The sequence below is a fragment of the Urocampus carinirostris genome, chromosome 13 (genome assembly GCF_059441175.1).
Source record: "Urocampus carinirostris isolate Australia breed hairy pipefish chromosome 13, RoL_Ucar_1.0, whole genome shotgun sequence".
Classification (NCBI taxonomy): domain Eukaryota; kingdom Metazoa; phylum Chordata; class Actinopteri; order Syngnathiformes; family Syngnathidae; genus Urocampus; species Urocampus carinirostris.
The window spans coordinates 7,330,676-7,342,684 of NC_142361.1; the positions used below are offsets into that span (position 1 = coordinate 7,330,676).

The 12,009-nt window shown below is 38.6% G+C and overlaps 1 protein-coding gene across 3 annotated transcripts in view; it reads right to left on the bottom strand.

Annotated features, from left to right (window-relative positions):
* Window positions 1-221: 221 nt before the first annotated feature.
* ogdhl (oxoglutarate dehydrogenase L) overlaps window positions 222-12,009 on the bottom strand; it is a 47,148-nt gene continuing 35,360 nt past the window's right edge. For all 3 annotated transcript variants that reach the window (XM_088350631.1, XM_088350632.1, XM_088350633.1), the window contains exons 16-23: window positions 10,805-10,932; window positions 10,552-10,730; window positions 7,926-7,997; window positions 6,865-6,990; window positions 5,525-5,597; window positions 5,191-5,354; window positions 4,103-4,257; window positions 222-1,679 (exon numbers count right to left, since the gene is read on the bottom strand). In XM_088350631.1, coding sequence (XP_088206757.1) covers window positions 1,556-1,679; window positions 4,103-4,257; window positions 5,191-5,354; window positions 5,525-5,597; window positions 6,865-6,990; window positions 7,926-7,997; window positions 10,552-10,730; window positions 10,805-10,932 — 1,021 coding nt within the window. In that variant the 3' untranslated portion in view covers window positions 222-1,555. The remainder of the gene's footprint in view (window positions 1,680-4,102; window positions 4,258-5,190; window positions 5,355-5,524; window positions 5,598-6,864; window positions 6,991-7,925; window positions 7,998-10,551; window positions 10,731-10,804; window positions 10,933-12,009) is intronic.

The window sequence follows — 12,009 nt, forward strand, 5'->3', positions numbered from 1 at the left end:
AGGGTCTCGTGAAAAAGCGCTGCTGTGCTGTTAAAACATCTTCCAGTGGCTTCACCTTTTCACAGCGTAAGTTTTCAGTTTGCTTTTTATTTCACTGCTTGTGTGTGACGTCGGCATTTTCTGTCAGATTACGAAAAGGGGAAATCAATTTAATATAAATTCAACTTTTAAAAACCCTGCCCTTCTAATGGCAAAAGTAAATGACACCTGGATGAAATGTATTATTAAGTCAAGTCATTTTTATTTGTATAGCCCTTAATCACAGAGAGTCTCAAAGGGCTTTACAGGTTGTTACACATAAGCAGTTTAGGTTATTCATATGCTTTAGAGTAGAAGTGAGTTTTAAGCTTAGATTTAAAATTTTTATGTGTTGCAATAATACACATGAAAATTTAAAAAATATAGACCGTTAATTGAATAAACTCAAAATGATATGCAACTAGTAAGAAAATAACCCCCAAAAACACTGCGAATATGAATAAGCACATCAAAAAATGTTATGTAAATGACACAAAGCATAGGTTGGCAAACTACAGACCACTGGCCACATGCAGCCTGACAGGTTGTTTAATCTGTCTCTCCAATCAAAACTGTTTTTAATATATATGTAATGTTTATTTAAAAAGAAGTTTATTTTGTGCCACTCTTATCCGAAGTTTCCCATAGTATGTGTAAACATGTGTTTTGCATTGAGAATGAATATGCACTGCGCTTGTTTAATTCATTAAATGCATGCCATCTGATATAATGCTTAAAAAGGACATACTTCAATATAATTGTGTGTGTTTCAAAACCACCCTAAATGTACTTATCATAGAAAACTAAAAATGAAATATTTATTCACAAGATTTCTGCTATTCTCAAAAGACTTACTTCCCTTTGTTGGTCCTCTGTTTTTGGCATAAATGGAATGTTGACAATGAAGAAAGTCCAAATAAAAATGTCAATATTTGTGATTTAGTTTTTGCATGGATGGAATGTTTACAATAAAAAAAAAACGGCCCCAAAAATTGAGATATAGGTATTTTTGAAATAGAGAAAATGGAAAAGCAGACATTTAATTTATTTCACATGTATTGCTGAGGTTCAAATTAAACCTTTGTTGCATCCTGACCCCAGCCCACTGCCAAATGTGTCTTGCAAAGCCAAAAAGTGTGCCCTCTCTTAGTATTGGGAAAACGTTTCAAAAAAGGGTGTAAATAGTTTGAATAAACTCATAATGCTTTGTTTAAAAAAAACAGACGTGGTACACATATAAAGATACAAATCTTAAGAATGAGAGTAATGTTCTTTAACATTGAAAATGAATAAATCCCAAATCCAAACACATCAAATGTTAAACAACTTCCCTAAACAATTTGCATCAAGAATCTATACTTATCATAACTTGTAACCATATTCTCAGATGATGAGGTTTGAAAACCCTTTAAAGGAAAAATAAATGATTGTCATCATGAAATATGACTTTACATTGACTGCAGTTGTACTGATAAGAATTGGAAGTCCATTTGCTTCGCCAAATAAAGATAAAGGAAACTTTCAAACATGAAGAATTTCAACATTTCCTCTCCTGGAAGGCGTTCAGGTCGAAGGCTGCATCCAAGAATTTCTGAAGCTCGTTCAAGTGAGTCGACTTGTTTCCAGTTGCAGGGGCGGCAGCAGGGTCTCGTCCCGCGTACCTAAAAAGAAACAGCAAACAAGGGGGGAGTTCCGCTGGGCCAACATCAGTGATGGGAGCAATGGTTCTTTTAAACTGCGCGCGTGCGCAATTGATCACTGCCAAGACCGCGCTTAAGAAAATATATCCAGCGCATAAAAATCAGGGCTCAAAATTGCAAATTCAGGAGCGTATTCAGCTACAATGACAGTGGATGTAGGTAAAAACAACAAGAGTTTAATTGGTAGTGTGTTTTAAATGCGGTATTTGAATTCAATGTCGAAGTTGTGCAAAGTTGTGTAAAGTAGGTAAAGTTTTTCAAAAACCGGCCTTTTCGGCTCGACTTAATTGATCTTTAGGCTGCAAAATGGCTGTTCAACTTGGTTTTGTTGCTTTAACCCATATATTAACAATTTCTGTGTAACGTTATGCACAAAATGACTTAAAAAGTGGAAGGAAATAAATAAATACAAAATCCCCAAAGGAAAAAGAAAAAGCTAAGAAACAAAAGAAACAAAAGGAGAAGAAAAACAGAAAAGGAGAATGGAAAAGAAAAAAGCATGAAAAAAATCAGAAAAAGAGGGAAAAGGTCTGGAAAAAAGAGAAAAGTGAGAATCAAAAGAAAATAGAGAATATAAAAGAAGGAAAAAAGCCAGGAAAAAACATGTAAAAGCTAGGAAAAAATAAACAAAATGACAAAAATTAATTAGGAAAATTAGGAAAAGGGGAAAAAAGCAGTGGGAAAAAAACAAAAAGTCCAGAAAAAAGGGGGTCTCTTTGATTAGTCTTGCGTTGCATTCAAACAGTTTCCATATATATCAAGTCAATCTTGCTGCGAACATTGTACTCCCAATTAAATGTGTGATTAGATACAGTTCTGTATTGTGCAATCGACTAAACAATTCCATCAAAAATGTTAGTATTATGTAACAAAAGATACTTTTTTTAAAAAATTGAAAGCTCTTGTAATGGTTTTTGTTACAACAACTGATGTTTGTGGGCTGCACAACCTTTCCAACGGTCCATTGGTCAATTCATTAAAATGTGAAAAAATAATTTAGCATTGCTGTAAACTCAGCAAAATGTAACTTAATTCAGGTTTTGAACATCTTTGCTAAAGAATTGGTTGCCACACTTGGGATTGATGTTGCTCACCATTATGTGATTACAGGGAACCATAGTTGGGAGTAATGCGGAATTAACAAAGTAATGCATTACTGGAACGCAATTACTTTTCTCGGTAGCGAGCACTCTAAAGCGTTATTAGAAAACAATGTAACTCAAACATCCTCACAACATGGTGTGTTACTGCGCTACTTATCAAAAACAGATAAAAAAATTCCATGCCATCTAATCGGTAGCTGTTCCCCCCTTCGCTCAGGACATACAAATGAACCCTTAGTTCGCCTGCATCACACCACTTATCACGTAGTCAAAGTGGAGTTGGCGTGTGTATATGGCCAAACAAATTACAACGTTTCAAGCAGAGTATAAGAATTTCTCCCTACTGATATTCTCCATACCATATTGATCCGTATCCAAGCTGTATTAAAAAATATAAAGATAAACATTGAAATCAATAGGTCAGTTTAAATTTGGTTGGGTGTCACCATTAGGGAATGGTAGGCAGTGCGTGGGGAGGGGGCGTGGCTTCTACAGGAAACACAAACCAACGGGAAATCAATGGGGCAAAAGGGATTTTTGGGGTAATTTTATTTGTATATTTATTTTTGCAGTAAACCATGCCTGAAAAAAAGGAAACATCTTGGGCACTTATCAGAAATGGATGTGGAAATCTTCAAATGGTTTAAACCACATAGACGAAATTGATATGGAATGTCTCGGCTGAGTGTTCGGTTGCAAGCGCTCAGGGTTACACAAGAAATATTATAATGTCTGTTACTTTTGTTGCTGTTGTTTGTGTTCACGCATGGACCCTTTAAGATGGGACGAGGGATGTGGAAGGCGGCTGATGCGTAGGTTTTGTGCTTTGAAGTCAGTCTGTGTGTGCACAAGAATGGTGTTAGTTACCACCAAAGGTAGCTCTCTTGTGAATGTTTATACCGCTTGTTATTTTGTCATTAAATTGGCGACGAGATTTAATCAACGACCAAATGCACCATTGATCACATCGAGGGGCATTACAATATTGAAGGCAGCACCACTTCCACAGGTTAGTTTACACGTTTTCTTCCATTTTTAATCTATCTGGTTATTTTTAAGCAGTTTTAGGTGTTCAGCCAAAATGCAGGTATATATGTTAATTTACAGCTAGATAATTACTTTCACAGTAACACACATCTTTTGGGTGTCAGTAATCTGGAAACAACAGCATTAATTACTTTGAAGTAATTTGTAACAGTAACTATTTTTCAGTAACGTGCCAATAACTGGCCGACATCACTCCACAACAGAAGGAGCTGTCACGCAAAGATGCAATCTCACCAGACAGGCCTCTGATTGGCCACCACAGTGAGCAGGCGGGGCCTGACGTAGTTGTAGTAGCCCGTGTTCTTGTGCTCCTCCTGACACCAAACCAGTTCAGCCTTTTTATGTTTCTCCACTTCTGCCCGGATCAGGTCGAAGGGGAAGGGCGAGATCTGCAATAGAACCAAAAAACTATACTGACTATCAAGATCAACGTTGACACAACATTAAAAAAAAGAAAATGCAAAAGCCCAAAAATGTGGAGTTAGGTGCATCGTGACCAAAAAAGCAACCAAATAAAATACTTGTAAGGTACTCATGTTAATATTATTTTTTATTACATTATTATTTATTTCAGAAGGATGCGGTGTAATATTTAACTACTAGATATGACTGTTTTGTGCAGGGGTGTCCAAACTTTTCAGAAAGCGGGCTAAATTTCATAAACTTTAAATGTGTCATTTTTTGGACAGTCTGGAATAAATTTATCCTCCATGAAAGGTGCTTCGTGGTCAGCGTCACAACCTCGTAGCTCGCCATTGTAGCATTTTCATTTGACTCGCAGGGTCTCGTGAAAAAGAGCTGCTGTGCCCTACACAGCATTTGTTTCTAGTTATCTTTTTGAAGTCCGCATGTTTTGTCTGACAGTGCCGCTCAATATTATATTCTTTGAATACAGTCATAGTCTCTTGGAAAATTAGGTAGACGCAGTCAGAAATGCGGTGGGCTAAAATGCTTACAGAAAGCCAAGGGCAAGTAAGCCAAATGGCTACTGGCATCATCTGGTGTAACTGTGAGAGTTTTAAAAATGTTTTATATTTGTATTTATTAGTTTTGTTAATTAACTTAATCTGCCTTAGACTGCATGGCAGGTTGATTGGCGGCTCCAAATATGTCCGTAGGAATGAGTGTGATTGGACCGTTTGTTTCTGTGTGCCCTGTAATTGGCTGACAACCACACCAGGGTGTCACCTGACTACTGCTTGAAGTTGACTGGGATGCAGAACCTCTATGACTCTCGTGAGGAAAGGCGATTGGAAAATGAATGAATGTATGAATGAATGAATGAATTAATTTTGCAATTGTTCCTGCACGTGGCAGCGGACCTGCTCCAGTCTAACAATGGCGACGTCTTTCTCCAGGTTTCGTTTCTTCCTTTCTTTGGTGAGGTCGTAAGAGACTTTGCCCGTGCAGAAGATCAGCCTTCTCACCCCGTCTGGATTTTGACTGGAGGGTCCTTCATCTGGGATCAGTCTTTTGAACTTTGTGCCTAAAGAAGTTAATCATGCAAATTCAATTGAATGACCTTGACTTCTCATCAAGGTGCTTTATTTTCTGAGCTATAGTTTATACTCACCTAATTACCTCACTTTGTTTTTAGAGTGATTGGTGGCAGCAAACAAACAAACAGCAAACAATGTGGTAATTGTCATGTCTTACCTATGACAAGGTCATTAAAACTGGACCTGGCATCTGGGTTTCTCAGCAGAGATTTTGGAGTAAATATAATGAGCTGTCAAACAACAAAGTTTAGGTGACTTAAGTGACATCAAAACCCAGTCGAGTCCGAAAAACAGAATTGAGACTTTGTTTTCAAAAACAATCATAGAATATTCCCTCTTGGCGTCCTCACTAATTTGCTCAGGGTAGTTTTTTCATGCTCAATGGAGCGTTACGTTTGTGAGCGACAGGGGATCAGTGAAGATACAGCATTCACTGTAGCTGACGGAAACGTTTACAGTCTAGGAGACACTCAAATAAAGAGAGTAAAGATCAATTCATTTTGAACTTGCTGGGAGACCAGAAGAGTACTGTACCAAACCCCCAGATAAGAAATCATTACCTCTTTCTCCTTACACTTACAATAAAGACATTTATGATACAGTGAATAGATCGATAGATGTTTTTGTTTCTGTGACATGACAAGAAATGAATGATAAGTCGTTGCTGCCATGCACTTTTTGGACAAATTTCAACAAATTACCTATTGTTTTCTATTATTGATGTAGCACTTGTGTGGCCCCTTTTTAAGGTTTCTTATTTTCCCCGTGCTGAGGTTTTGAGTTTTTCCTTGCCCGCATTTTGGTTTGGGATCAGGGGATGGTGTAATTGTAACCTGTGCAGTCTTTTGAGACATTTTTTTGATTAAGGGTTATACAAATAAATGTGACTTGCGTTCACTTGACTTAAATCATTTCTGTGATATAAAAAAGGAGGTACCATAAGTAATTCATTTATTAACTATTCATCCCCTATAATAGGTTGCTGACGATGCCATGGTTGTTTGTATCATGTTGGTGTGGTTGATTTCCAGAATCCATAGGGCTGTTCTGTTTTGTATATTAAGGAGATTTTATAAGAAGAAATGGCTCAGGGAAAGACCATGTAGAATAGGTTGGAATTTCTTATCTGAGGATTTGGTGCACTCCTCTGCTGTTCTCCTTGCATGTTTAAAATAGATTGATGTCTTCTCTCCTTGTTTTGAGTGTTTAGTAAACTATTAACTTATCATTGACAAATAGTGAAGCTGTGCATAGGTAAATGATAGTTCTTTTAAAGCAGAGAATAGCGTGGCTTTCCCCTTTTACTCAAACTGTTGTGATTTTGCAAAACAAGTATAAGACTAAACAGTAGTGAGCCAAAAGCATGAAATTGCTTCATTACAACTGTTATAATACTTATAAGCAGTAGGTCACAAGCTAAAAACACGGTGAAAAATATTAATGAATAAGACAACATCCAATTGTTATGGAAAACAAAGACAGTTTTGAGTGCGTTACCGGCTTCCTGAACGGTAGTAGAATCTGCCGTCTGAGAACATGACAGTAGTTAGCAGGCGTGGAGCAGTTGACTACGATCCAGTTGCAGTCGTACAGCTGCTGCACTTCAAAATCTCCAACAAACTCCTTCATGTCAAAAGAGAAGAGGGGGAAACAATTTGGTCATGAAACTAATGAAATCGGGTCTCAGGGCGTAGACCACGTCTGCAAACGGGCAGACTAGACTGAATCAGGTATTTTCGTTGAAAAAGAACATTTTGCTCAAGATCACATCACACAAAATACAATGCACTTGTTCTCAGGTGCAACAGAGATGTAAAACGTCAGAGTAAAGGGGGAGGCAGGTGAGGCTGTGCCTCACAAAACATAAACTACAAACTGTAAACATGTCTGGATTTTTATTTTTTTTTTAAATTTTGCCTTCACTTTCATTTTGTTGATTTGTAGCATGCAGTTAGCCAAATATTCTCTTTTGAAATGGTGACTACCAGTGACATTAAGTCACAGGAGGCAGACCAGTCTGCGCCTCACCTCATCATGGAAATCTAAAATAAAGAATATATAAAATGGTTATATTCAATCAATGTTAAAATTATTTTGGATTTGACTTCACAATTTGGGGATTTTGTTTTCAAAACTGCTGAATTTTCATATTGAAAATATTATTCATATTAACACAGTTAGTGTGAAACATATTACTGTGCAGCGTCTGCAGATGCAGAGTGAGGCATATTGCTCTAAATGTCTGTATAGTTTTTATCACCCCAATAGCTGTTTGATCAATATGTTTTTTGCAGATACATTTTTTTTATTTTTTTTCCTGATCCCTGCTCAGAAACTCCCTTAGACAGTCAACTGATAGGACCTGAGTAATTGCTGAATACAATTACCAAATCAAATCCCACAAATTGCTGATCATAGTTTAAAACGTTGACAGCAAAGCAAGATAACAGTGCAGAAGGGTTAAGAGCAATTTCCTTATCCTTTAATCAACTGGTTATCAGATTACCAGAAAAACAGATTAGTGTTTTTAAAAAAGTCAATTTTGCAAGTATACGTACAGGAAAGTGGTCTGGGTCGTCTTTGCTCATCTGGAGAAAGCGTTCGGGTCGAGCTGAGGAATGTTCTGGACCCTGAAGACAAGGAAGGGTAGATGAAGATTAAACCTGGGAATAAAATCCCCTGAAAAATTAAGATAATCCTAATACTAAAACAAGTGCTCTGTATAAATATGAATATCCCAAGTTTATAAGATTTCAAAGTTCATTTAAATTAATTTAAATTGGGGTTTAATTGAAATAGATTCCATCCAAATAAAGAAATCAAAGTACATTTTAATGACATAATAAATACTCAAATTGAATACCTGATTAGGTGTTCTTAACATATTTCAGATTTGTTTATTGATTAAAGTAACATATTGCATTCATTTAATTTGTACAAAATCGTGTTTGTAAAGAATTGTTATGATTGTAATTTAATCATTGGAACTATATAATTTAAGGAGAATGTTTATTGTGGTTATTAGCAAAAAATGTCAGGTCTTTTGTGAAAAAGATATTTTTGTGATCGATAAAATAAGAGACAACGGTACAACAACAACAAAAACTCAATGAATCTATAATGTTACATTTACCGTAAATTCAGGACTATAAGCCGCTACTTTTTTCCCAAATTTTCAACCCTGCGGCCTTTTCAGGGATGCGGCCAATTTATGTAATTTTTTTAATGGCCACCAGCGGCACTCGAGTATGTAAGGTAAGATTTAGACCGGTGGAATATATGCGACCGAAAAAGAACTCAACTTCTGAGCGTAAACATACCCTCACCGTACAAGTTGCACAAAATAAAGCTCAAGACGCAGCTTCTAGGTCATAAGCAAACGGGCATATTTCTGGGGTGTTAAATGTAAGGGACCGTAAGGTTTAATGTAAGATTTATTGTTCTATATTCTTTATCAATTATCCATTATCCGTTATCGGTCAAATCATAATGCGCTACAAAGCCAAGGGGCCGAAACACTTGCTCTCAGCCAAGAGGCCGAGTCAAGGTCCTAGCTTCAGAGCCATGCAGCGATCAGTGCACTGTTCCCGGAGGTACTGCAATACCGGGCCGATGCGTGGAGTGGATTCCATCTCCGGATTGCAAAAATCAAACCAGTATACATATTCAGGGCCTGATCAACACATGCCGACACTTTTAACATTCACATGCCGACACGTTTAGAAATTATTTTATAATTGCGGCACAGCTTTCCGACATGCCGACGTGTCTAGAGTCTCACGATTGGCTGTGATTCTGACGATTATGTCATTTATTTCCTTTACAGACTAATATGCAGGTATGCAATCGTGTTGTTAGTAGCGTGTGGCTACCTTCCAAAGGCACGGTTTAGGATGAAAGTTATATTATTATTATTAAAGCTTTGAAAACTCTCTCGATGTACCGTCTCTCTTTGTAAATATGTGTAATATGTATTTGCAACTGTATATTTATGTAATGTATTTATTTGTGACACTTATTCTGCACAAGCAAATTGAAATAGAGGGGCGGACAAACGCGGGCTGATGGGAAAGTGGGGACCGGTAAAGGTGAGTTTTTGTGGACACGGCGGACAATAATGGATATATATTTTTCCCACCCTTACCTTTGGAAATATACACTTTCCTTGGATAACTATCAACGGGCACCCAGAATCTGCAGGTCTGCAACAAATTTTAAGTACCTATATCATATGTTCATTTTGGCGGCTGTGATTTTAGGGCTGTGTGCTTCAATGAAGGACATTTAGTTTCAATCGCGGGACTTCAAGTTTGGCTTGGATTAATATCGTAATCTGTTGATGTGGGTGCATGCGGCTTACATACAGGTGCGGCTTGTGTATGAACAAAATCGGTTTTCCCCTTAAAATATGATGGGTGCGGCTTATAATCAGGTGCGCTCTATAGTCCGGAATTTACGGTACTTTGGAAATAAAAATAATCATTCGATGAAAACAGATTCCACACATTTTTCAATATAGGGTATTGGATTTATTTCATAAACTATAGCAAAATAAACCCATGTTCCATGTATTTTTCTCATTTTAAAGGGACAGTATCGTTTGAAGAAAATATGTTCCTTTAGTGTGTAGTGTACCCAAAAAATGAGTGCTAAAAAAGCACAATAAGGAATAGAAACTACTCAACTTGAACAAGTAGCACATTTTTTTATTCGCATTTTTTGCCCAGTCCTTCACGGAGTTTTAAGGTATGCGTAGCAATAAGATGGTGGAACATCATGTCAGCTCCCTCTAGGTGTGGCTCTTGGTATGTAAAATAAATACAAATTTCTGAACCTTTGAATATTTATATTATTGCATGAATATATATTATAGATATAAAAATATATGTTCCTGTGCTTATTATTCAAGAAAATATTGTTTTTTGTTGTTGAATAAAGTTGTTTTTACCGGTAGGGGGCGCTAAGTTATACACTGTCCTTTTAAGTATTTTTTTCAGGTTTTTTTTCCTACTAAAATATTTTAGTGAGCAAAGTAGGTACTGAACAATATTTTGGCAGATTGTGTTTTGTGCATAACAATAGAGTGTGCAATAAAATTTACAGCGTTTCAATTCCCAAAGGTTGGCATGTATGGTAATGATATACATAAAAAGGCAAAAAAGTGCCTCCGCATCTCCCTCTCACCATCCCCTCCATCCCATGCGGAAGCAGCAGGACAATGCCGTTGTGGCGGACCCACTTGGCCTGCCCCGAACAGATGAACTGGTCTATGATGCACTGGGCTGTGTTGTGGAAATCTCCGAATTGCGCCTCCCAGAGGACCAAGGCATTGGGACTGGTCATGGCAAAGCCCAGCTCGAACCCTGAACAAGGATACAATTGTGGTCACAAGGTTCCGTGTCAGTCGATTTGACTATGTGGCAGCTTGCCCACCCACCCAATACGCCGTACTCGGACAAGGAGCTGTTGCAGACAGTGTAAGGGGCCTGGTCATCCCACAGGTGGTTCATGGGGACGCAGATGCGTTTGTCCACCTCTTGGTCATGGAGGACATGATGACGGTGACTAGGGAACAGGTGAAACAATCAAAAGAGCGATATATGACATTCGCTCCAAATGGGGCGACAGTAGCTCAGGAGGTAGAGCGATCGTTTTAGGATTAAGGGATCCCAGTTTGAATCCCGGCTTGTCCGTGTTACATGTCGAAGTGTCCTTGGGTAAGACATTGAACCCCCAATTACCCCCAATAATTACCCCCAATAAGCAGGTTAACACCTTACATGGCTGCACAGATCACGGCCGCTATTGGGAAATGTGAAGCACAATGTAAAGCGCTTTGGGAAGTCATTGACTTGAAAAGTGCTATATAAATGCAGATCATTTAATTTCATTTCAAACAATATAAAGTTGTACCTCTATATAGGAGCATCTTTACCCGCCCCTTGCCCAAGAGTATTAACGCTTGACTTAGGGGCCGGTCACACAGACATTTGCAGCTGAATCACGGCCAGAAATTTCTGCCTTTCAGGCGGACGCCATTGGACGCACTGAGATCGCCATTCAGACGAGATACAGCGGTGTTTAACACGCAGTCTAAAATTCGCGCGCAGGTGGCAGCGCGAATTAATTCAGCACTGATCAAATTTTCGGAGCGCGGGCACACAGCCTTTCACGAGCGTACTGGGGCTGAACCACGGCCAGAAATCCCTGGCCGTGAAGCAGATGCTGTTGAGCGCTGATGGACGTTTAGAGACCGCCATATAGACGAGATAAAGCAGTGCTTTACTCGCGGTCGGAAATTTTCACGTGGTTGGCCGCGTTCAAAACTTTTGAGCTGCTCAAAAGTTTGAGCACGTGTTAAACCGCGTGCCGCACACGTGGTCAACACGAGGAAATGACGCGGAAATGACGCGCAAACGACGTGCTCTGGCCGCGGCCAGGGCGTGCTTACACATGGGTAGGACGGGAAATTTCAGCGGGTAATCGTGGGTGGAGCATGGTAATAGCATGTTTTGCGCCTGTATCGCGGTGTTATTACGTGAAATTAGCGTGTTACGCGTGTGACAGTCAAACGCCTTTCTCCGCGTATAAACAGCGCGAATGCCGAGCATCAGTTGTGCTCGTGACGTCAAGGGGGTGAAC